The sequence below is a fragment of the Neofelis nebulosa genome, chromosome 8, assembly GCF_028018385.1.
Source record: "Neofelis nebulosa isolate mNeoNeb1 chromosome 8, mNeoNeb1.pri, whole genome shotgun sequence".
Classification (NCBI taxonomy): Eukaryota; Metazoa; Chordata; class Mammalia; order Carnivora; family Felidae; genus Neofelis; species Neofelis nebulosa.
The window spans coordinates 114,102,305-114,129,912 of record NC_080789.1 but is presented as its reverse complement, the minus strand read 5'-3'; the positions used below and the strand labels follow the sequence as shown (position 1 = coordinate 114,129,912).

The following is a 27,608-nucleotide window of genomic DNA, read 5'->3' as shown; positions in this document are numbered from 1 at the left end:
TCGCTTAGTCAACTAGAAGTGCAGAACATTCAACAGGTGCCTGCAAAGGTCTTAATTTAAAATAAGTATAAACACGTAAGTTTTTTGCAAACAAGATGCTTTTCTTAATATCTTACAACTGTTCTATCACTCAAAAATCATAAAAATCCTAGGGATTTTGATGGCAAAACAATGGGTTAGTATGTTTAACATAAAAAAAATCATTCTCTTACCATATGCTTCAACATGTTCAATACATAACTTCACAAATTTTGGCACTGTGCCATTTTCTCTCTGACACAGATTAGCAAGATTGGCTCCAAATACTTGATCTGAAAGAGATTTATTTTTTAAAATAAACCACCTTGCTAAAACTTAGTTTGCAACATGGTGATAACCATTCACAGTGCTATCAAAGACATTTCCGTGCCAGACACCGTCAACTGTGACTTACGCCTTCTGTGATCTGCCTGCCCTTTTCCAATGCCACTTCAAACAACTCAACTGTCCTGCTTTTATTAAACTCCACAAACACCCTGACTCATTTCTACCTGAGAGCCTTTTTGTTTTCTACACCTTTTGCAGAGATCCATCCTCTCTCCCAAACGTGGCTCCTTCTTTTCACTCTCACCCTCAGCTAAAGTATCATCTACTTAGAAAAACCTTAGGAGCAGCCTAAGGCAACCCAGTTACAATCACTCTCTATTCTATTACTATGGTAAATTCTTCAGAGTAGTCAGCACTATTTGAAGTTATCTTGTCCATTTCTCATTTTTATGTAAGTTTCATGAGGGCAGGGACCTTGCAATTCTTGAACACCAGTAGGTATTCATAGCACCTAGGTGAACACTTAACACTTAGTAAATACTGAAATATTTCTTTAAGTATTAAAACAAGCATGGTGCACGGCACGGGGTGCCTGGGTGATTCAGTCGGTTCAGTGTCTGACTTTGGCTCAGGTCATGATCTCGTGGTTTGTGGGTTCGAGCCCCACATCGGGCCCTGTGCTGACAGCTCAGAGCCCGCAGCCTGCTTTGGATTCTGTGTCTCCCTTTCTCTCTGCCCCTCCCCTGCTCACGCTCTGTCTGTCTCTCTCTCTCAAAAATAAACATTAAGAAAAGAAAAAAGCACGGTTCTGACATGACACATTTGTGCTAAGTATCCAGGAAAACAAAATACTCGAAGTGCTAAACACAATCTCCTATCACCATAAGGCAGCATAACACTATAAAGCACCAACAGTTTATATTTCTCAATGAAAAAGCCTGGTGAACAAATTAATAGCAGTTTCTTTTCATTGACTTGTCAGGCTTTTTTTTAAAGTTCTAAACTCAATATACAAAATTCATATGCATCATCTCAGAGTCCCTGTTTACCGATAACTCTTAAGGTTGCTAATTTGAATCCCTTAATTGGCTGAACTCTACCTAGTTTTAAGTATCTTTTTTTTTTTTTTTAATAAATTTTTTTTTTCAACTTTTTTTTTTTTTGTTTTTTTGTTTTTAATTTTTGGGACAGAGAGAGACAGAGCATGAACAGGGGAGGGGCAGAGAGAGAGGGAGACACAGAATCGGAAACAGGCTCCAGGCTCCGAGCCAACAGCCCAGAGCCTGACGTGGGGCTCGAACTCACAGACCGCGAGATCATGACCTGGCTGAAGTCGGACGCTTAACCGACTGTGCCACCCAGGCGCCCCTTAAGTATCTTTTTAATGAAACCCATTTGTGTATTTTAGATGCTTTGCAAACAGATGTTCCAGTGATGGTCTTTATTTGAAATTTCAAAGACATGTATGTGTTATATATTACCTTTACCTATATCTTTATTTACTAATTAATGTCACTGAGTCATGTACTAGAAATCATTGAAATTAAAAGTGCTTGTAAAAACTAAAGGCATACACAAGTATATGTGATTTTAAAGAATACTCTTATTAAAAAAAGATCCTGTTAGTGCATTATTGCTATTACTGCTTATAAATGAAGTAACAAATATAAAAATTAATTAGGAAAACACACCTTGTATGAATTTTAAAATCACCTGAAATGAAAACTGAAAGCAAACAATCAAGATAAAATTGTTCAATATTTTTCTTTCTACTGTGTTAGGGACCAATTATTCAAAATTTCTTCTGATCTGTGCATCTCAAAACTAAAAATCTTTATTGTCATGTCTCCTATCCATCCATCACATCCCTGTAATTCCTCTGGTACAGGGTTGTCTGGTATTTAGGTCTGTTCAATGTTTTAGTTAAACCCTTCATGTGCATTAAAATATCAATTTTAATCACTCAAATGTATTTTAACCAATGAACCTGGTAACTCTAAAGAATTAAAACATTTTTACTAGTCAAAAATTTTTCAGTTTTTATTTTAAAATGTCTTATTTCTGATTTTGGCCAACATTAGTAAAAACATCACTTCTATCTACCTTTGATATAACCTTTTTCACGAACAGCTTGCAAAGTGGGGCGCCGTGTAAGAAACTTCTTTAAGTTTTTCTTCGTTTTTTTCTGTTCTGAAGAATCTATGCTGGACACTTTCATGGCTTAAGACAAACAGATATTAGGCATTTCATAAAATAAGAACTTCTTGATGAAAGTTTTTCCACCTAGCACTCAAAACATATTAATCTCAAATGTAAAAATCAATTATAAATTCAGTTATTGTAACTTTAACATAGTTTGAGAGTAATATGTGAAGAATCAAGCTAACCCAGACCCAATTTCAAAGTGATAAATCAAGCAAAACATTTCATTTTTATCGCTAAACAGTGACAATGAACTATACCTTCTTTGGTATATGTGCTAAGACACTGGTTATTTTAATATATATTCAGTGTTTCATAAATGATACTACTTTTACCTTCTTTGACTCTCCATCAGTTTTAGAAGGTAAAATGACCAGAAAAAAATGTCTATAAAACATAAACAAGTCCCTATCCTGCAGTATCCTTACTGGACTAGGAGTCTGGAGATATGTATACCCATCACAATTATTTGTACTTTAAGCTAACAAAATCTCATAATAATTACTTCTACACTAAGAATGGGACCACGTGAATAACGTCCTACATTGCCATCAATCTGATTTCTTTTTTGGTTACCATAAAAATATCCAAAAAGTAAATTTCTCGAAAGGAACTATATATGAGGAAAGTTGAGAGCACAAACAATAGGTAGTAAAGAATTAAAATAATCAAATTTTCATGTGTTTACATTGTTATATGTCCATGACAATGCCTGTAACAGGCCTAGCCTTCTTCAGAATATGGGAGAACAAAAGCAGAAATGATTTTCTAATCATTCAGTTAATCTGAAGGCTACTAGCAAAACATATAAAGAATAACTTACCACGAAGTTTCTTAGGGTCTTTATGGTCCTTCTCTTTATCATGCTTTTCTATTCCTGGTGAATCAGGTATCTCCTCTTCAATTGCTTCATCAGTTTCTACTGTCTATTGATTACAGATTTCCCAAACACATATTACTTTTGAAACTATTTTTAGATGTGATAGCATAGTTCTCATTATAATCAGTAACTGATCCTCCTAAATGATTTTAGGGAACTAATTAGTATATGATATATATGATTTAGATACTTGATAACTCTTTAAAAGTATTCTTTTTCCTCTAGATGGGGGAAATTAATTCTGATTTCAAAAGAGAAAAAATGCTAATAATTCACATGACAATGGGTTTATATACTGATGATGAGGCTATCTTCCTTTGTGTAGATCGACTGCGTAAGAATTATAGTAACAAGACTTAAAAGGTCAGATTATAATCTGTGGTGACAGAACATGATGAAGCTACATTCTGTGCTAATACTACAAGATAAAGCTAACTAGCCTAGGGCACATTAATTTTTCACACCAACAAATGTTGCAAATTATACTTTGTATCAATAGCTAGTAATTACTCACAATTCATGGATTTTAGGCATTGACAGAAATCCCAGGGCTCATGTACAGCCTGACCAGTCACTTTTACGGGTTAAAAAACTGAAGTGAGTTCTCAAAGCTAGAAGCATTGCTTTGCCTTTCACACTGATGTCTTTATTCCACTTAGAACTTATTTTTGTGTAGAGCATAAAAAAAGGTTCTAATTTCTTCTTAGATATCCAGTTGACCCAGTACCATTTATTTTAAAACTTATTCTTCCTTATTTACAGTGCTAAATCTAGCATAAAGTGTACAAAGGTATGTGTTCTTTATTCTGTTCCATAGATCTGCATATCTAGCCTGGTATGGATACCATGTTCTATTAATTAATACAGCTTTATAAAGTCTTGACATCTGAGAGAACAAGTCCTTCCACTTTCTTCTTCAAGAGTGTCTTACTTTTACCAAATTTATATTCCTGTATGAATTTTAGAACAAGCTTGTCAAGTTCCATGAGATTTTGAAGGAGGTTCAAAAATCTCAAATATATAAATTTATAAATCATTTGGAAGAGCATATCTTTACATTATTGAATCTATTTTTTTAAATTTTTTCTAAAATGTTTATTTTTGACAGAGAGAGAGAGAGAGAGAGACAGAGCATGAGCGGGGGAGGGACAGAGAGAGGGGGAAATACAGAATCAGAAGCAGGCCCCAGGCTCTGAGCTGTCAGCACAGAGCCCGATGCGGGGCTCGAACTCAAAGACCATGAGATCATGACCTGAGCCAAAGTCAGACACTCAACTGACTGAGCCACCCAGGCGCCCCTACATTATTGAATCTTTAAAATATTTTTTAATATTTATTTATTTTTGAGAGACAGAACGTGAGCAGGGGAAGACACAGAATCCGAAGCAGGCTCCAGGCTCTGAGCTGTCAGCACAGAGCCCAATACGGGGCTCAAACTCGTGAACCAGGAGATCATGATTGAGCCAAAGTCAGATGCTTAACCGAATGGGCCACCTAGGCGTTCCACATTACTGAATCTTTCAATCCATGAACATATAATGAGATTTTCTCCCATGTCTCTCAGTCAAGTTTTACAATCTTCCCTGCAGGAGTCTTGTGCTTCTTTCTACATTTATTGTGCATATTTCTACAGTATCTTTTGCCACTTTGTAAACAGTATATATTTTAAATTTCATAGTTGATGTTACTCTCTTTTCACTTGGCTTATCCCCTGATCCTATAAGGCTTAAATGGAAAGGAAAAAAAAAAACAAACCCTTTTTCTCTCTGCAAGGCTCTCCTGGATCCCTACACTAGGTTAGCCCCTCCTTAATTGGTATTTTCATAGTAAGTTGTATATCCCTTACCATCATAAACCTCACCACATTCCACTGTATTAACTATTCAGTCATCTGTCTTCAGTAATCTTCTGTCTTTGGCTGTAAACTCCATACAGAAATGTGTAGCATGTGGTTGCATGCTGCTATATCTCCCCAGTGCATAAAGCACTCTCACGTTTATTAAATGAATGCAGCCATACTTGCTTTTCAAGGGATTGGGAACAGATTACAGTGACTAGAGCTGAAAGCCCATATTGGGTAGAGTAGAAAGAAGGTACATTTGAAAAGACAGACTGGGCTCGGGTTGTTGAATTTTAATGAGAGTCACAGAAGGTTTCTGAGCAGGAGAGGATTATAAAGTTAACATTAGGAAGTTTCATACAGCAATACTATTAGGAACATATTGGTGGGGGATGAGATGAAATAAGAAAAACTGGGAAGTGACTCTTATCTAACATATAAAGTCCTGATCAGGTTTCAGGAATAAATGGAAAGGAAGAGACAAGATTCAGAAATATACAATATTACAAACTGCAAAGGAAGTATGTGTGTGTATGTATGTATATATATATATATATATATATATATATATATATATATATATGAATGAATAACTGGCTACAAGAGGTAAAAAGAGGAGTAAGAGTTAATAATCAAGATTCCAAATCTGGTTGTTTTGAACTGAGTGCATCATAAAGACACTGGAGCTTAAAAGGATACTGGGAGACAATCAAATCCAACCTCCCTATTTTATAAGTGAAAAAAATGGATGCCCATAGAGGTAGAATACCTCAGTAAGATCAGAAATCTTATTTTTTTAATGGTTATTTATTTGTGTGTGTGTGTGTGTGCGAGAGAGAGAGAGAGAGAGAGAGAACACACCAGTGGGGGAGGTACAGAAAGAGAGGGGTACACACAGAATCCGAAGCAGGATCCAGGTTCCGAGTTGTCAGCACAGAGCCCAACACGGGGCATGAACTCATAGACCATGAGATCATGACCTAAGCTGAAGTTGGATGCTTAACTGACTGAGCCAACCAGGTGCCCCAAGATCACAAATCTTATTAATAATGAGGCTTCACCTACAGTCTCTGAAAGACTTCTCAGTCTTCACTAAAGCCCGTGATTCCCAATTTTTTTTCAGTCTTTGTTTAGTTTAAAACCATAACACACTTTCTTCAGTATTCACTTTTCTTTTTGTCACTGACCTATGATCCTTAATCAGGAACATGTCCCCATACAGTGTGGGTAAGAATATAGTCTGAAAAAGTAGCGTCCCTATTTGTTTCTTCCTGCTCTTACTAACACAGCTGCAGGATACAAATTTGAGGTTCTTTTTGGTTATTATTGTTATATATATACATATACTCTATATTCTATATCTGCTGTGTGTGTGTGTGTGTGTGTGTGTATGTGTGTGTAATATTACACACACACACACACACGAGGAGACTTACCAGGAATGGGAGGGTACTGAACACCTCCATGATTAGGGGGGTGAGGGGAGGAACTAGAACGCCTAAGGGGTAGCTAGAGAGCTATCATGAGGAAAGAAAAGGTGCTCATGAAGAGACTATAGCTTTATTCATTTTATAACTGCCTAGGACCTGCCTCTACCAAATAGCACTATTCCCAATTCATCAATCATTGAATAAATACTATGCACTAGGAATGGTTTGTCCCTCTTCTTGAATGATTTCTTTTAGGACCAATCCTTCAATCTGAAAATTATTTAACATCCACTAATAGCAAATATTATAGAATTGAGAATGTTAAGTCTCCACGAGCCCTGGGGAATTGCTAAACTGACCACTGCCTTTCCCACCTGTTTTATCACATATAAATTGGAAACTAGATATGCAACAGTCAATTAGAAAGCAGAAAAGAAAAACAGCTCTGAAGTAAAAACATTTACCTAAGTCAAACACATACCTGATTATTGATAGTACTACTAAGAACTTTAAACCAATCATTAATAACAGTGTCATTATCAGACTGAATTAGCAGTTCTGTTCCTTGACGGGTTTTCAGCTTTAGAGAAAAGGAAAAAAAAAAAGTACAGTTAGTGCTTTCAACCAAATAAATGAATGCACATGTGCGCACACACGCGCACACGCACACACACATAATTATTAAAGAGAGAGTGAGAATCCCAAGCAGGCTCCATGCTCAGCCCAGAGCCTGATGCAGGGCTTGACCCCACAACCCTGGGATTGTGACCTGAGTTGAAATCAAGAGTCAGATGTTCATCTAAGCCACGTGTGTGTGTGTGTGCGCGCGCATGTGTGTGTGTATGTGTGTGTGTGTGTGTGTGTGTGTGTGTGTGTGTGTATATATATATTTTATTTTTTAAAATTTTAAGTCATCTCTACCCCCAACATGGGACTCAAACTCACAACCCTAAGATCAAGAGTCTCATGTTCCAGAAACTGAGCCGGCCAGGAGCCCCCAAATAAATGAATATATTTAAGCTAAAGTCTACAAAACCACCAGCAAAAGACGTTACATTAAGTGATAAAAGGTTAAAGTAATGCTGCATAGCAATAGAGTATTTTTTACTTTAATATAAAATAATCCCAGAGGAATTATTTTATAAAACATGAAATTTTTTTTCACAAAAAAATTCTCAACAAAAATCTAATAACTTAGGGTCCCAAATTCCATCACACAAATGCAATAAAACTTGCTGAAATCTAGTGTACTTTTTCATTAAAAAATAAGTTCAAGTATGGGAATGCAAGCTGGTACAGCCACTCTGGAAAACAGTATGGAGGTTCCTCAAAAAACTAAAAATAGAACCAACCTATGACCCAGCAATTGCACTACGAGGCATTTACCCAAGGGATACAGGTGTGAAGTTTCGAAGGGATACATGCACCCCAATGATAGCAGTACTATCGACAATAGCCAAAGTATGGAAAGAGCCCAAATGTCCATCGATGGATGAATGGATAAAGAAGATGTGATATGTATACACACACACACACACACACACACACACACACACACACACACACAAAATGGAGTAGTATTCGGCAATCAAGAAGAATGAAATTTTGCCATTTGCAACTACGTGGATGGAACTGGAGGGTATTATGCTAAGTGAAATTAGTCAGAGAAGGACAAATACCATATGACTTCACTCATATGAGGACTTTAAGATACAAAACAGATGAATGTAAGGGAAGGAAAACAAAAATAATATAAAAAACAGGGAGGAGGACAAAGTATAAGAGACTCATAAATATGGAGAACAGTGGGTTACTGGAGGAGGTGTGCGAGGGGGGATGGGCTAAACGGGTAAGGGGCATTAAGGAATCTACTCCTGAAGTCATTGTTGTACTATACACCAACTAATTTGGATGTAAATTAAAAAAAAAATTAATGAGAACAAAAAATAAACAGAAAAAAAAATAAGTTCAAGTATCAAAGCTGTGTGTTTTCAATTAGAATTGAAACAAAATTCATTTTAATTTATGTTTTTTATGTTACAGGGAACACATACACATGTGCACAAGTAGGGGAGGGGCAGAGAGGGGAGAGAGAGGGGAGAGAGAGGGGAGAGAGAGGGGAGAGAGAGGGGAGAGAGAGAGAGAGAGAGAGAGAGAGAGAGAGAGAGAGAGAGAGAGAGAGAGAGAGAGAGAGAATCCCAAGCAGCCTCCATGCTCAGTGCAGAACCTGGTGCAGGACCCAATCCTACAACCTCAGGATCATGACCTGAGCTGAAATCAAGAATCAGACACTCAACTGACTGAGCCACCCAGGTGCCCCAAAACAAAATTCATTGGTAAAGAAATAAAATCTGTGATCTTTTTATGTAAATCTGAGGAACTTTTTTCTCTCCCCAGTTAAAAAATAAATGTAGGAAAAAATATAGGAAAGAGTGAAATATTCATTATTTCCTATTTAATAGGCAAATAAATATAATGTCTTGGTATAAAGAGAAGGCACAGACAATAAATGTTACATCACTTTTGGAAAGAAACAGTACTAAATTAAGTGTCAAATCATGAACTACTCAAGTAAGGATACTATGTATTATTCTACATGAAGGCTACTGCCAGATTATGTGTAATCACTTTGCTTCAAAGTTTCTTCCACTTGACTAAGAAAAATTATGAGGTATTGGGAGAAAGCCTTCCTCCTATTTTGTGGTTAGTAACTGTTTATTTTTTTCCTTGAGGAACATATTGCATTGTTTCCCATACAACATTCTGAGACATATGCCTCAAATATAGTTACCAAAGTAATGTTTTAAAAAAAAGGTATTCCTCAATGATATTTAAGATATTAATTTGGGAAATACTGGATTGAAGAAAGTTAAACAAGATTCTCTCCTTCAAGATATTGCAGGGCTTTGATATTCCAGGGTACACTGATTTTCTAAGGAAAGAATAACAATATACACCATTGCCTGCATTTATTTGACCATGGATTCACTTTCACTCTAAATTACTTCTTAAAACTACAAGGTTAATTCAGTAAACACTGACTTCCTTTCTTGTACTACTTTCCCAGAGTCTATCAAGCCAGTCTACCAATACTGAATATTCACTGCACATGAGATACTGTCAGAAGTTCTTACTTCAAGATAAGGAAAAATAGTCTCTCTGCTGAAAAAAATAATAATTATCTAGTGGGAAGCATAATTTACACATGATAGTAAACTAAGGCACACTCAATTAAATGCTATTTTAAAAGCATAGTAAAAAAGAAGCATCAGTGTTGTGGTCACATTTCTCATGGGTCTTGAAAGACAGGTAACATGTGATAAGCAGAGACTGCCATGGATACTAAGAGTAAAAATCATAGGAGCAGTAAAGCCTAGGTCTCACTTGGAAAACAGCAAATGCCTGGACAAGACAGGAAAGGACTGACACATGAGGCTCTAAAGGAAGGCTGGGATTGGGAAGACTGTTTGCAAAGACAGTCTGAAAAATTCCTCCAATCTCTGAATACACACCCTTCTGCAATGTGCCTTTACTGTTCCTCCATCAACAGGTGGGTTCTAGTTCCCCACAACCCTCAACACTCGGCTGGCTTTCGGACTTGCTTTAACCAACGGAATCCACTGATGTGTGACTTCTAACTCTAGGCCTCAGGAAGTCTTATATCTTCCACTCTTACCCTCTTGGAACCCTGACACGGCCCCAGGAAGAAGCCTGGCGTAGCCTCCTGAAGAGTGAGAGAACCTGGAGAGAAAGAGGTCTAGCAGCTGGCACAACACCAGACATGTGAGTAGACTGCCCAAACGCAGTCAAGCCACTACTAAAGCCTCATGAATGGCCCCATGTGAGATCAGAAGAACCACTCAGCTCAGTAAAGGCCAAACCCAACTAAAAAAATGGTTCTTTTCTCCTAAGCTTCTAAATTCTAAGGTGGTCTGATATGCAGCAGTAATAACAGATACAGAATCATATATTACTGTGGGGGATTTTTAATGACAAAATGGAAAGGTTTCAACTTATTTTTCAATATTAGATTTGGTAGGTAAAGGAATCCACACCCTTTTTATTGTTGGTAGGGAAAGGCAAGACTGTGGAACAAAGGCTTGTAATATATAGTCTGAGACCCAATAATTTATGCAAGTGAAGCCCAGATCTTTATACCAGGTTTTTTCCCCTTAAATTATGACACCAAATTGATTTAAAGACCAACTTTGCCTTAATCAGTTGCACTAAAATATAGCTCAAAAGAACTCAAAAAAAAGAACAAGAACACCCAATTACTATGGTTAAGAAGGTGAATTATAGGGGCGCCTGGGTGGTTCAGTCGGTTGAGTGTCCGACTTCGGCTCAGGTCATGATCTCGCAGTTTGTGGGTTCGAGTCCCGGGTCGGGCTCTGTGCTGACAGCTTGGAGCCTGAAGCCTGCTTCTGATTCTGTGTCTCCCTGTCTCTTTGCTCCTCCCCTGTTCTCTCTCTCAATCTCTCTCAAAAATAAACATTAAAAAAAATTTAAAGAAGGTGAATTATACTTAGAAAAAAAAATGTATTACCTCAAATACATTCTTTTTGCTGGATTTGTCCTTTGAAGCCATCTCCACTGTCGCCCCCTTCAGGTCCACTGTGAACTCTGGCTTGGACTGATTACTCCCAAACTTCATTTTAGAAAAAAGGAAAAACCCTTGTGATATTCATGTACACGAGCGTATCAAAAACAATTTAGACCAATTTTATATTATGAACAATAAATCAAATAGGTGATTACCTCAAATTCTTGTCTTTATTATAAAATAACAATTCATACCTTAAAACTGAAATGTCTACAAGACATGAATATATCGTTCACAGAAAAGGAAATGGCTCGACTTGCATCTTAATAAGAAAAACACAAAATAAAGCCACACTAAAATCTTTTTTCACCCATCAGTGTAGAAAAAAAATTCTAAAAGTTAGATGAAAAACTATGTTTTGCATAGAGAAATAGGCCTTCATATGCAAGTACAGTACAAATTGGAACAATGCCCAGAGAGGGAAAATTGTAATACTTTATTTGGAAATTTACAAACGCATGTATCCTTTGGCTTGGAACTGAACCTAGACTATATAGGACTAGGTAAAATGATGTGTTCAAAAGGCAAGGCATTATTCTTACATATGTATAAATAATATCTGGCAGATATCAAGTTGTTTTCCACTCAATAAACATTCTATAAACTTGATTGTGCTTTCAAGAGTTATTTCCTTATTGACTATTTATGTTGTCAACAACTAACAGTAACTTATAAAAACAGAAAACTCTAAGCCTCATGTTCTTTTATTTAGCCTTTGTTAGAAATTATACCTGGAGCCAGATGCTATGAAGCCTCAGCAATTTAATAAAAAACTGTGAAAAGAATAGGAAGACAGCTGACATGAAAAGAAAAAGCACTTAGCTAGCTGTTAGCTTTTGTTAACCAGATAAGGAAAAGATTAGCAAGCAGCAGAAAATTCATGTTAAATACAGACGTACTCTGCACCTTGTCATCATTAACTTAAATTTTTGTTTAGAAATTTAACTAAGAATAGACAACAGAACTAAGAACAGAAAATAGCATTCCCATTTATTGAAAGGTTTAGAGGTTTTAAATCTTTAAGGGCTATAATCTTAAGGCCAAAGATTTATTACAGAAGATTTCGTTTCTTAAAATATTTTCAAGTCAAATTATGTTTGTCATTGGAAATGGATATTACCCCAGCAACCTAGTGATATCTTAGTCACTGTTCATAACGTCAATAACTACTCAGTAGCTTCCCATTTAATGAATGGTTCAACTTCATCTGTTCCCTTTTACTTCATCTTTTCAGCTAGCAACGTGGACTTAAATAATGTACTTGTTATAACAAAACAACATTTAGGATATTATATGGCATTTATTAGTGGAATCAAAACAAAGCTTAGAGTGTTATATGGAATTTTTATCAGTGGAATCATAATAACAATCACAAAAATTTTGACTAATTTACAGAGTCTTGGCCTTAAGTGTCTTTGTCATTGTCATTCAAAAGACATTTAATTAACCATAGGAGCTACAATGGGCAAAGAGAACTTTCTGAGCAAAAATGATGATCTCAAAAGTTGTAAAACTTAAATGTACACATTTAACTGAATGATAAAAATCCATGTACAAATTGTCATTACATGCCTGTAAATGGTTAGCTATAAACTAAGATACTTAGCTTAAATAACTAACCAAGTAAGATATAGCAACCAAATAACAAATACAATGACAGGACATGGAATGCTGGTAAAAGTACATTCAATGCGGTTGGCAAAATTTTGTGTTTGTTACTCATTCTTTTTCAAACTTTAGTCCCACTTTATCATACATCCCTCCAATAAATTCATGGCAAAGAAAATGGAATAATTGTGGCAAGGGGCATGCAACAAGAACACATACAGTGACAGCCGAAACAGGATCAGATTTTACATATGCACGCCGACGACTGACAGAATTTTTCCAAGAAGAAAGCAGCGAAAGCAAGAGCTCAGAGACAGAGCCCTGTTGGCAGAATGACTTGATGGAAAAAGGGAAGAAAGTGATGATGTCATAATAATGCACAACAGCAAAATGACACATAAGAGAAAAGCATATGGAAACAAATGGGACAAAAATACAATTCCACAAGCAGACACAACACAAAGCTTAACTTCCAAATATTTTGCAAAGGCCCTAGCATTTATATCTCAGAATTATTTTCTGATTCTGTTACTATGTAAGTTCATGCTTTATTTTTAACATGAATGCTTTATAGAAATTACATTAAACAGAAATTACATTAAACATTACACTAAGCATTTATATCTCAGAATTATTTTCTGACTCTGTTACTATGTAAGTTCATGCTTTATTTTTAAGGTGAATGCTTTATAGAAATTACATTAAACAGAAATTACATTAAACATCTTCGTCTGTATTCACAACAGAAGACCTGAAGGGTCACAGACGGGAGTCACATCTGGCCCACCACCATCTTACCCAGCAGCCCCTGAAACTGGGAGCTTCCTCCTTGCAACCTGCTGGGCAATGTCCCCCAGTGGCCCTACCATCCAGTTTGCCTTCTCTTCCTTTAGGACAAGTGGTTCTCAACCACAGGCAATTCTGTCCCCCAGGGGACATCTGGCAACGTCTGGAGACATTTGTGGTTGTCACACCTGGAGGTGAGGATGCTACTATCTTCTGCTAAATACCACAAAATTTACAGGAGAGCCCCCACAACAAAGAATTATCTGCCCCCCAAAATGACAATTTTTAGATATTTAAAAGCACATATAAATAAATTTGAATAATTACTAATATTTGTGGGGTGATTTTTATAATACTCAAGGAATATGATGAATGATATCCCGAAAGGTAGCACAATACATGTCATGTCACATTATAACTGTGCACTTGTCAGTCTTCCCCATTATAGTGTAAGTCATGAGGATAAAGACCATGTTACTTACTCGTAACTCCCCAAACTTAACACAATGCCCAGAACAAAATAGGCTTTAAGGTCTGTTGAACAGATCAGGTGAAATGAAGTAAGAAAAAAAACAAGTATAATTTATGTTATTGATATCACAATCCAGTGGATAACTAATTATACAGAAAACAACTGGAATATATCCTAAAGGGGAAAGAAAGGCTCACTGGATCATGTACCACCTATGTAAAATTTATCTTATATAGTGGAGTTGCATGGTGCATATGTATGTTTTGTTTACTTAATATTAACTATCCATGGAACCAAAAATAAATGCTAAGTATGAATTAATTAAAACAAAAAACAATTTCAAATAGTGTGAGTGATTTTGCTCAGCCTTCAATCAATGAGTATATGCCCTGGAGTGAGCATAAGATTTGAACCTGCTCTTTTTTCAAGTAGATCTAGGTATAGGTTTTTGCACTAATTGTGAAACTAATTTTTAAAGAACCAACTGGACTGGGGACCAACTAGCCCCTTAACATAAACCAAGTGGAGGGCAAGCAATCTTCCAACATCAAAGGCAGAAAATATCTCTGCTAGAGACCAACTTCTAACTAACACCTTTCTAAGAGATACTCAAGGACATTTTCACTACAAGTGATTTTTGTCTTTTTGGCTTATATCTAGCCTTAGAATCTCATCCTCAGGTAAGGTGTGATTTCATTATATAAACAGGATACATTTTACCTACAATAGATCTACTCGGTGACTGAGCAGAGAAACAAAGCTGTGATTTTTTCAAATCCTTTTTAACAATCCTAATTACAGAGTTAATTAAGAAGCCTTTCACATATTTCACCAATTTTTTAATATTTATGAATGTTGTACGTGCCAAAATATATTGTACACACTCATATACTTTTTATTTGAATCATCTTGACTTGCTTTTACTTAGCCCATTTAAATTAGTTTTCATTCACTTCATAAATGTTACATATGGAAAGAAAGTCTGATTTTTAAATTTGCCATAAAATAAAAATTAAGAATTAACTGCAAATCCAAGCATTTTATCATCTCACATCTGTTTAGTTTTATTTAATTATACCAATTTGAAATGATTACAATATATTCTATAATTCAAAATACATTAATAAAATTTCATTTAAAGGCAGTAGTTCAAATAGTGAATCCCTAAACTTAAAAATTAATTAAGAATTCTACAGTTTCAAAATTGGCTGGCTCACTGAATTTTACACTGTTTCCGTTATTGCCACATGGTAATACAGTAACACAACTTTAGCTGATGAACAGAAATACCTCACATCCTTTGTCAAGATTAGATTTAATTATGAGTTCTGAATTATGTAAGATCTTCAAGAGTGAAAACCTTAAGTAAAATGCAACCAGCCTGTACTGATGATCATGAGCTGAGGTATTCACTTAACATCTTTAAATTTAAAAAAGTTTTCATTTTCTTTAAATAACATACAAATCTGCCTAGCTAAATGACACCTCTTACCACAATGTTCTCTACTTTATCTGCACATAACACAACCTCCAATCTTTAAGTATCAGAAATTATCAAACAACCATTACTCGGCTTTCTTTAGGTACTTTTTTATTACTTATTAATCTCTAATTGCTTCTCCATTCCTCTTCTTGCATTCATTTCCTGCACTCGATTTCAAAGAAAACTTGAGCCACAAGCAGGAAGAAGAATTGCATAACCCTCTAGAAATGCATTAGCACAAACAAAAAGTACCATATGCTTTACCTCAGAGAAAAAAAGGAGAAACACATAATTATCCATTTACTTTAAGATAAATTTCAATCTTTAAATATGGAAAGCAGATCACAGGTCTGTTCCACCATTCTGGTTAAACAATGAAGCAAACCAAAAAACTGGTGAACAAAACAGAAGAAACATTCTAGAATGTTCATATTAGTGCCCAATCCAGAGGATTTTGGGGTTGTTGCCATATCAGAGTTCTAACATGTTCTATGCATTCCTGGTTCTGAGCAATATGTTAAATGGTTGCATTACAAATGTAAATGAGTAGAATTTGCTTGAATTTTATAAATGGATTTCTTTTTTTTATCAAACATAAGGTCCATAAGTCCTGTTAATTTTAAAGCAACAGTAAATATAAGAAAATACTGGTTAAGGTAGGATATAGAGCAGACTAAAGACATTAGATTGATTTCATTTTAAATTTTATTTAAGCTTGACTTTTCAAATTCAATTACCAAAAATTTTTGGAAATATTCTGAGGGTGGACTTTGGAGACAAAATGCCACCTAGTTCTGCCACTTAGTAGCTAGCTATATGACCTTCAGCAAGCTCCTTAACTGTTTCACACCTCATTTTCTCATCTACAACAGGGGAAGAGGGGATGATAAACAGTAGCTATCTCAGACTTAAAAGGGTAATAATATATGCATAATCTTCTGCCCTTAAAGGAGTACCTGATACATATTAAGCATTCAAAAAGTGTTAACTATTATGTCACAAACTGTAATTTTTAATATTTCTATTACAAATTAACTGAGGGGTAATAATAGCAAACACTCAGATATACAAAAAACCTCAAAAATCCCACAAGTAATGGGACATTTACTTATTCTTCTAAATGCTGGCTGACATACACAGATATGTAATCACTGACTAGTAATCCAAGGATCAGATCACAATTCAAGGTGGGGCTTGACACATTACTGTTTATTTTCTGAGTAAACATCTGAACTGGCAAAACCACAAAGCATAAGAAAGTTTTTACAGGTGTCCCCTGCTTTTTGGAAGTTTTACACCACTTTGCTTTTTACAAAAGACCTACATTAGCACCTGTTTTTGTTAACCAAAACAAATCTGATGAGTATTTGCACTTTCATTAAAAAAGGTGAAGAGGGGGGCGCCTGGGTGGCTTGGTCGGTTAAGCCTCCGACTTCAGCTCAGGTCATGATCTCACGGCCCGTGAGTTCGAGCCCCGCGTCGGGCTCTGTGCTGACCACTCAGAGCCTGCGGCCTGTTTCAGATTCTGTGTCTCCCTCTCTCTCTGCCCCTCCCCTGTTCATGCTCTGTCTCTGTCTCAAAAATAAATAAACGTTGAAAAAAAAATTAAAAAAAAAAAAAAGGTGAAGAGTGAAAATAGCGTTGGACATTTGTTGTCAGTGAGCAATTGTGGAGACAAACTCACACCCCAAGCTCCCTCTCAGGGACCCACACTAGCACCTGAGCATCAATCCACCATGGTTTTGACTGTGTAAGCATCTGTGCTTTAGCTCGTTTGTGCATCCATTAGCAAGATATTTCCTAAGGTATCAGAAAAGCCTAAAAGAGGGATGGGGGGTGGGTGGGGGGAGGGATGAAAATGCTCAAAAATTTTTCTATATAAATTGATGGTAATTGCTTCTTTGCTTTATGAAGTTTCATTGGAATGCTCTGCTTTTGGACAACCTATAACATCCTGGAGATGAATAAAGAGATATATTTTGTTCTATTATGTCCAAGTAATAAGCTAACCTTTCAGTCCAATGGATACAACAGACTCTGATGATTTAAATAATACAACTTATCAGACTTCTAATTAGCCCTCTTGTTTTGAGTCAAAATGCATCTTTTTAAAAATTTCATTTACTTTTATTTGCATACCAGCTGTAGCTAGAAGGACTTTGAAATACTACATGAAGTTCAGGTAAAATACCTTCCACAAAATTTAAATGTATAAAGCCCTCAAAGAGAAGAAATACTTACCCAACTTGTGCTGCTTCCTTGAGTTTTGGTAAAGAGTAAAGATGAACCTTGCAACACGGCCCAAGAAGACAACCAGTTCTTTCTGTAATTATAAATATGACCAACTAAAACTTTGCTACTTAGTTTTTCCAACTGCATTTAAAATATTAAAACCTACTTAACAATGTTTTCCACAATGTATACTCATTATTGACATTCTAATTGTATTTACTGAGGATATAATGCCCCAAATAAATGAAGCTAATAGAGATAGAAGTTATCAGAATAACTATATACCTAATTAAGTTCTCATGGACTAATCCAGCACACCTGTGATCAAGGGTATGAATTTATTTTGAAGTAACACGAACTGAACCCTTTATTTGGTAAGAATTACCTATGATTAAAAATTAGGCAAACATGACCCCTTCACCTAATTCTTTATAGATACATATTGTTTTATATTTCTTAGTATTCTCCCTTCCCCTAATAAGGCTACACAATGTAAGTGATAGATGCTAGGTACATTACAAGTATACAATAAATTACATACTCATTGATCAATGAGGTTACTAAGATGAGGGTTTTTTTTTAATTGTCCTAAATTACAAAATTAACACATATATAAAACTCTAAATATAAAATGCATGAAGAAAAAAATGTATAAAGAGAAAAGTCCCTATTTCTTCTCCTTCAACCCACATTCCAAAGACAAGCAATATTTACCTTATAAGGAAATTCAACTGCTGGCAGGCTAAAATGAATGTCAAATAGGTCTACTACAGAAATTTATGAAGGCCTACCTTACTGCCAAACATACTGACGGTTTTGTGAAAATTCTATGGGTACTGAAAAGATTTATTTTCCTTTTTCGGAATGCAGAACTCAATACATATCAATTAGACCTACTTTATTAGTTTTTATGTATACTTGAACTTCATGGATTAAAAGTAAAATAAAGTTTACTACTACTAAGTTTCTATCTAATTTTCCTTTTATTTCCTGGTGTTTTTCCTTATGGTAGTTAATGCTACTTACTTGGTGAATGGCTATTCCTAATGATTAGATCTTTATTGTGGATTTATCCACAGTTTTTATCATCTTAAGTCCCCATCTTTGCGATGCTTAATGCTTTCCTTCCCCCTGCCCCCCTCCGAAATGAACATGTCTGCTATTAAAAGCCCTATTCTTGCTTTACTTTTTGTATCTTGGACATGCCCTTTTTTTTTTTTTTTTTAACTTTTCTGAATCATTTTTCAGGTATCTCTTTTATATATAATATTTAGGTGGGTTTTGTTTTGTGCTTCATCTATCTTTTTCTTTTAATAGAGGAGTATAGACACTGACATATGTTTAGTCCTTGTGTCATCTTTTTGCTATATTTTCATTTCATTTTATTATTTTGTTTTGTGTGGATCTCTTAAGATATTTTGAAGAGATTTATTTTTATTTGTAAATTTATTTTATACTCAATCTTCTATTTCTAGAGAGATCATCTACTGATTCCCTCCTCTGAAAAATGCTAAAATTAGTGTATTTCTACTCTAAATAAACTTTTTGAATTTAGTTTTCAAAATTAGAAAAACTATAGAACTAGTAAACATATTAAGAATATTGAATATTAAATAGTGAATTAACAATAGTTGTCTCAAAGACTGAAGCACTCGTGGGACTGAGCTGCAAGCGGAATTAGTCACCATTTTTTTCCCCAGGAAATTTTTCCTGGAAAAAAAACAGCAAAAACAAGACTGATGATCATACTATGGTTATTTAGTCTTGAGCATTTGGCAGGTAGACATTATCTCAAAAATAAATGAAGTGAGCGTGTCATTTAAATGACAGTATTTGTTGACAATAAAAAATTAAAGCTTTCAAAGGGTAAGTAGAATTTGGGAAAACCTGGCATACCCACCACTGTGATGTGGACAATTTTCCAATCCTTAATGATTTTTCTGATGATGTTACAGATTTGTGATTCTTTGATATTATAAAATATGTCAACATTTGAAGAAATCAGCAAACTTTAGTGAACCAGTATTTTCCAAATGATCCACAAGATGCTACAAAATTGTGCATGGGTGAAGACTCATTCAAAGTGCAATACAGACCGATGGACTTTGACGTGACTAAGTAGGAAAGTTCACTAACTGCAACTAACACTTGTGGAGTTATGGTGTAGCAGAGAAATATGTGCAATAACCTAAGAATACTAAACTACTCCTCCCTTTGCCAGCTTTACATATGAAAGGGAGGATTCTCTTCATATACTTCAGCCAAAACAATGTGTCACAGCAGACTGACTGCCAGCATAGATGAGAATCCAGCTGTTTTCCATCAAATCAAATTTCAAAGATTTGCAAAAATGTAGAACAATGCCACACCTCTCAGGGAAATTTTCTGTGTTGGAAAATGCAGGTATTTTCCTTCATAAAAATGTGTAATTGTGTTATCTGTGTTAGCAGATAATGGGTTATAGTTTTAAGAGTTGCAATACTTAAAATTTCTTAGTTTTAATTTCTTAAAGTAAATAGCTATAGCTATAAACTACATAGACAAAAGTTCTTTGCAGTATTCAGTAATTTTTAAGAGTTTAAAGGGGTTCTCAGATCAAAATGTTTGAGAACCCTGGATATACACAAAAGTAAAAAAACTATTTTGTTCAACTCCACACAAATAAATCTGAAGATGAAATGGATGATTTTCTTAGAAAACATAAATCACCAAAAGTATTCCAAAAGAAGTCGAAAATCTAAAAGACTACCACAGGAAAAACAAAAACAGAGAAAGTGGCCAAAGAACTATCTGCACTACACATGCCCAAAAGGGAGAAAAGGAAAAATAAAGACCCCATTCACAAGTGACTCCACCCAAAGAACAGATGAAGGAACAAATAATTGCAGTATTTGTAAAGCTATTTCAGACCACTTAAAAGAAAAACTTCCAAGTACTAAAATGGGACAAAGACAGTTCAGTTAAAGCAAATCTTAAAAACTCAACTATATGTAAATTTTAAACTCTTCTTTACACAACAGACTGATCTCTGTTGACTATAAAATCACAGCATTTTAGCAGTTTTTAAAAACTGGGGAAAATCCAACTTAGCTTATGGAGTTAATTTCCTTGATTCATTAGGAGTTACTACACATTAACCAAAAAAGCCAGCAACCCAATAGATAAGCAGACAAAGGGGATGAACTAGCAATTCAACAACAACAAAAAGACCTACAAGTGGCTTATGATATTCTACCACATTAAAAATAATACAAATTAAAAATATCGTTTTCTCTCTAATCTCTATTAGCAAATATCAAAAAAGTGGGCAATATATTGAATTGGCAAAGGTGCAGAGAAATCCACTGCTATTAGAGGTATGAACCGATTCAGTGCCATAGAGCATAACTTGGAACACTATCAAAATGACTACTGCATATGGCTTAGCAAGTCCACTTTTGTAATTTATTCTACAAGTATATTTACATACTTGCAAAATGAACTATGTAAGATGTAATGTATGTGTAATACTGTTTGCAATAGCAAAAAAAATGTAATCATTCTAAATGTCTACCAATAGACAAGGCCTATTTACCTACCTGCAAATAATGGTTAAATAAACTAGGGTACAGCCACACAATATTGCAGCAGTTAAAACCAATGGGCAGCTCTACATGAACGAAACAGAACCATCTCCAAAATAAACTCTTCAAAGACTGTTTAAAAAATTAATCTATGCATATACAGATGTGTATATCTTCTAACTCTGGAAGAAAACACTATTTCTCATTAGACTTAACTAGTTGCCTCTAGGGAAGGGAACTCATAGATAGATGACTGACTTTTGGCTAAATATTATGCATATCTTTGTTTTTTACCATGTGCACTTACTACTTACTGAAAAAAATGTTTAAATAAAGCTAATGCTTGATCAGAATCCTCTGCTTTATCACCTCTGAATCTAGTACCACCTTTAAAAATGCCAAGACAAAGGGAGATTTTCATACATTTCATGACAATCCTAGATACATTATATTAGAAAATACATTATTTGAAATTCTTATGAACCTTTTAATCATTTCTACTATAACTATATTCATAGCTTTTAATTTCAATCAAATAATACATGTCAGAATATTAATGATTTTTATACTTACCGAACCTTTTTCCCATTTTCAGTAATTTTTGTTACGTTTAATAATCCATATTTTTCTTGACCCTATGTAACAGAGTAATACCATTTACACATCACTCATCTAGACAGTAAAATCTAAATTCTTATATATGATTAAGACAAAATGATCTGGTACTCTAAAAATCAGCTTAAAAAAAGATTAGTCAGTATGTAATATGCTTAGTTCTAAAGTATGTTAGGAATACAATTTCCTAGTACTTCCGTAAGGTTATTTTCGGTAACTTTACAATTAAACCTTTCTTCTTCTCAAGTCACAGCGGCCATAAAGTATTTTACTGTCAAATTAGGTTTCCACATGAACACTACTAGTCAGTATTGGGAAAATGATTTATGACTTCCTATTGAAAGAAAGTAATACAATGCTATAATGATAAATACTACAAAAAGAAATTATTTGCTTTGTATTATTTTACAGCAGTACTGCCTGAAAATTAGTTAAGATACTAACCTCCTTTGTCAGAATGTAAAAATAACTAAATAAAACAAATGCAGTAACTGTATTAATAAATTACTCAAAAGTCAATGTTTCTATGCATAGAACTGGCCTTAATGTGGCATTAAAAAATTCAGTATGTGCTTCATTAAACATACTATCAGACGGTAAGTTGGGCTCTGGACAAACCAGATATAGTAGTTAGCTGATGTCAAATAGTGACACAGCTTTATCATCAAACCCCTTGAAGGCAAAACCACTTTGCTGAAGTTAAATTTGATCTTAAAATTCTTCCAGGTGGAAGAAAGGAAACACTTTCTCATTGCTTAGTTTCCAATATTCAACTGAATTTAATCTACATGAGTTGACGTCTATAGCAATCATCCAAATCAGTAAGCACTGTATGTATATGACAGAACAATTTTACTTCAACCAAAACACACACACACACATACACACCAAAGAAAAAATATTCCCAATTCAGAATTTATTTCTACTTAATTTATCCCTCAGCTATTTTCTCAATGTATTTCCATTAGAAACAGATAAATCTTTCTTGTATGAGAGATAAACATGATGTGGACTGTTTTCTCAATAATGTCTAAAAAATAATGTTTGAAAGTTTTGCCTACTCTGCCAAAAATTCTCATCTATAGACAAAGCTGATAAAGTATTAATGTTCATCATTTGTGGTATAATGAAGACTCGGGAAATACCATATCAAGTTTTACTGTAATTTTTTCATGAAACACAGGTTAGATCTCCTTAGACATGCAAGCCTGATACTTCTAACAGTTCTCTATTGCCTCTTAACAAAAACATCAATTACACAATTTTAAGTATGCACATTTATGTAAGAATATTCCCAACTTACTATCAGGAGCAGGGAGGGGGGAAAAAACCCTTTCAATGATACAGGAACTAAGTAACAACAACTGCCAGGAGGGCACTGCTTATGTGAGCTAGGGGACACAGGAATTGGAAGAACAGAGGAGAGGGAGTCCAGCCTGTAAGAATGCCAACCCAAGGAGCACACTCTTAATTACAGAAAAGAATCTGATGGTTCCCAGAAAGGAGGTGGGTGTGAGGACGGGGGCACTTGTTGTGATGAGCACCAGGTGATGCATGGAATTGTTAAATCACTGTACTGTACACCTGAAACTAATACTATACTGTAAGTTAACTAACTCAAATTTAAATAAAAACTTAAAAAAAATGCACATCTGTCACAGACACACTGGGAAAGAGACTGGGTTCTTGCATCAGCCCACACCTATTTAATCCACACTGTACTCATACTGCACGGAAATATTAACACCGATCTTTTTAAAAAGCATATGCGGCATATCTCAAAAAAGGATTTGAAGGGACCATTAAAAACAACAGCAATGCATTTGAATGGAAATGAAACAAGAAAAAAAAATGAACGTGTTTAAAATTTTTACTGAGGGATGGAATTTTAAATCTGGTTTGATTAGAAGAGGTTAAATGAAAATACCACGCTGAGTGAACAAAGCCTGTCAAAAATGACCACATATTGTATGATTCCATTCTTATGAAATGTCCAGGATAGGCAAATCTAGGGAGACGGAAAGTGCGATTCCTAGTTGTTCAGGGCTGGGTGAGATGTGGAGGTAGAGGAGTGATACCTAATAGTATGTGGTTTCTTCCTGAGGTGATGAAAAAAATTCTAAAATTGACTGTGATGATGGCTACACAAACCTGAATATACTAAACACCATTTAACTATACATGTAAGTAGGTAAATTGTACAGTACATGAATTATATTTCAGTAAAGCTTTTTATAAAAACAAAACAGGGTCTGAAGAGATAGATGGGCACTTTGCAGAGATTTTAAGATGACATCAGGAAGCTAACAATGATTACAGTATTATTTTCATTCCTAAATTTGTAGCTTTCTTTTTCTTACTGCTAAGGCGTTATACTAACCAGATTTTAACTCACAAAAAGGGAGTATTAACCCATATTAACCCATTAAGAGTGGGAAAGGCAGGCTTGGTGGAAAAAAGACTTGGTGGAAAAAAGCACAAGTTGAGAATAGGGAGTGGAGGGCCAAGAAAGGGAAAAGTCAAGGAGGGCAAAGCCTCAATGCGAAGGGGCCAGATGGCCTGGAAGAGGTCTACTGCAGAACAGGAAAGAAGAGTTGTATGATTATGTGGAAAAAAGAATGGAGTCACGCAGAACTAACAAACCTATTCAACTTTTCACTTGAAGATAAAAGAATCAAAGAGGAAAATACTGGTGAGACAGTTCCCTGTGATGGCCATCAGGGGGTACCATGAGTCCAGGATGGTCTAGTTGCTGTCGAACTCTGGAGAAAAGGGGTAAATGGTTTGGGAAATAATTTGCAAATTGTCCTTTTAACTCTATGTGGAACATTTGCAAATTTGTGTTTCTAGTCTAACCTAGAGATTCACTTTTACCAAAATGTAAATAATTTATAAAAGGTCTCCTTAATAATTATGTATTACCTGTATTTCAAATAAGTTAGAAAGGACTTCTGCTTTTTTTCTAGATGTGCTAATAAAGAGTATTAGGGTAACAACACCTTAGGTTCATACACAAATTCCTGACACCACCACTAAAGTCATGTTCACTTTTATCTTTAATGTTTATGTACCCAGTACTATGTTACATAATGCAAAAGATCAAAAATAGAAACTAAAAAAGTAGTCACTATGTATCCCTTGGGAGTTTAAAACCTTAGTAGGGAGATGACAGGTACATGAGTTAACATTTACACTATTCGATGCAATAAGAGACTTGGCAATTCAGGAAAAAAAGAAGAGATCATGGGGTGCCTGGGTGGCTCAGTCAGTTGAGCGTCTGAATTCAGCTCAGGTCATGATCTCGCAGTTTGTGGGTTTGAGCACCGCGTCAGGCTCCGTGCTGACAGCTCAGAGCCTGGAGACTGCTTCAGATTCTGTGTCTCCCTCTCTCTCTACCCCTCCCCTGCTTGCTCACTCTCTCTGAAAAATAAACATCAAAAAAAATTTTTTTCAAAAAGAAGAGACCATTGTTATGCTAAGGTTAGTCTGGCAAGGCCTCTGAAAGAGTCAGTCCTGACTCTGACAATGAATGTCAGAAGGAACTGTGTACAACATGTGATATGAACCATAAAAGATGTGATTCAGTTAGGGAATGGAGAAAGAGTTACAAAAATAAAATGGCATCTGTGGAAGCCTTTGCCTCTAAAAAATCAGAAGTATCATATAAGTAAGTCTACTACAGTTCCATAAAATAAGGAAGTAACAATAAAAGTTTGTCTTTTAAAAAGCTTTAAAAGTTTTATTTATTCATTCAATAAGTATTTACTGAAAAGCTACTACTCTGTGTACCCACAGAAGTACTAGGGCTCCTCTATTACTGCTCTAATAAAGCTTTTCTTTGTCTAGCAGGGAAGACAAACACAAATAGAGGGTCTGAGGTTCCTATAAGAAATAAAAATGAAAAGTGTTATCTTATTTTCTATAATCAAGTAACATATAATTACATGCTACAAAGAGTATTACAGAGAAATCTGACCAAATCTAGAAGATTCAAATGAGATTCTCTGAGGAAGCAAAATCGGAACTGAACTTGAACAAACGAACAGACATTAACAAGCAAAGATGTGGGAGAGAAATGGTTCAGTGGACAGAGAAATGACATGTGCCAGGACCTTGAGCTGAAAAGCAGGCTCTTTTGAGGAAAGAAGTACAGTGCAGCTGAGGGAAAACAAGCAAGGAGGGAAAAGGAGGACACAAGAAGTGTGAGGTAAGGCTGGAGCATGCTCAGTCTTGTAGTCCTCATTACAAATGTTGATCTTCACTCTAAAAGAAAAGGAAAGCCACTGAAGAGGTCTAGCAGGATCAGCCCAATACAGGGAAGACCAGGAGGGACTGCAATACACAGATTAAGTAAACTTTCATCCAAGTCAAACCAGGTCTCTGAAGAGAAGTCATCTGGAGGTTTTCAGTTTAGGGCAACCTTAAAGTTGAGTTACAGACCTCTAATATTCTTCTGGCTTAGACCCGTCATTGAATTGTACAGCACAGAACAAAAGTGGTGTCTGTGCTCATTAGGAAGAAGGGAAACTGCTTACCTTTGGACTGCTGTCCTGAGGAAAAAAGAGTGAAGTATAATTTGACAGTATTTTCCAGGGATGTTATATTTATTTTAAAAAACCGAATATAAATTTGTCACTTACAAATATGGTATATAAATTATTTAATCATGAAGATACCATATTTTGCATAAAAAGGGGGCTTTTAAGTCTATAAAATGATTAAATTCTTAATTTAAACCTATTTTATGATTATCTAAAAAACCAAAGAAAGTTAATAGAAGCCAAAGAAATATTTAAACATTATACTTAGAGAAAATTAACTTATTGAAACTGATTGAAATAACTGGACTATATTATACTATATGCTATCATACTAACTGTATCTTGGTGCTTTGGTGAAGAGGGAGAAGATTCATTTTCAGGAAAGCAGGGTTTTGAGGCAGTTGGAGATTCCTACAAGAAATAAGTAATGAAAAATGTTACTCTATTTTATAGCATTATATTTCTCCCTCTATTCGCAGTGGGAGAGCTTAATAAGGGAAGCTAAAAATTTTTCTTCCTAGTTATTTTCTTTCTATATTCAGCTCTGAAACTAGTATGGTATTGATTTATAAAATACAGATGTCTTAAAGTTAATGAAATATGACATAATTTTATTCTAATTATAGTTAAACTTAAATACTGCATACAGAATTACTCAAAAGAAATGATGCATGTTGCCTTAATACCATGATGTTGTATCAGCTTCAACTGACCACATTTAAAATAGGTAAAATCTAAACACTTATGGATAAAAATGTATTAGTCACCATACTAACTGGCTCTTGGTACGGCAGGTATGAATACCCGGGATTAGGCAAGCAACAGTCACAGGAATGACGTGGCAACTGCCAGAATGAAAACTTTTTTGGTTAATGGTTATCTATGTAAATTAAATTAAATGGTTATTAATATTTAAAGTAATTTATAGCTAACTTTCAATTACTAGAAATAAACAAGATTTTTTAAAACACACAAAAAAACTTTAAAGATTAATAACTCTCTAGAAAAAAAATGTTTTAATGTCTAAGCCTACAAGAATATATAACA

At 35.0% G+C, this 27,608-nt stretch overlaps 1 protein-coding gene across 4 annotated transcripts in view; it reads right to left on the bottom strand.

The window, feature by feature from the left end:
• Positions 1-27,608, bottom strand: part of ARHGAP12 (Rho GTPase activating protein 12) — a 121,601-nt gene that overhangs the window by 5,334 nt on the left and 88,659 nt on the right. For 2 of the 4 annotated variants that reach the window (XM_058681541.1, XM_058681538.1), the window contains 8 exons: positions 26,898-26,972; positions 21,979-22,040; positions 17,852-17,933; positions 11,205-11,306; positions 7,140-7,238; positions 3,332-3,434; positions 2,410-2,526; positions 213-311 (listed from right to left, as the gene is read on the bottom strand). In XM_058681541.1, the coding sequence (XP_058537524.1) occupies positions 213-311; positions 2,410-2,526; positions 3,332-3,434; positions 7,140-7,238; positions 11,205-11,306; positions 17,852-17,933; positions 21,979-22,040; positions 26,898-26,972 (739 nt within the window). The remainder of the gene's footprint in view (positions 1-212; positions 312-2,409; positions 2,527-3,331; positions 3,435-7,139; positions 7,239-11,204; positions 11,307-17,851; positions 17,934-21,978; positions 22,041-26,897; positions 26,973-27,608) is intronic. The other 2 variants (XM_058681540.1, XM_058681539.1) reach the window with 2 other exon arrangements.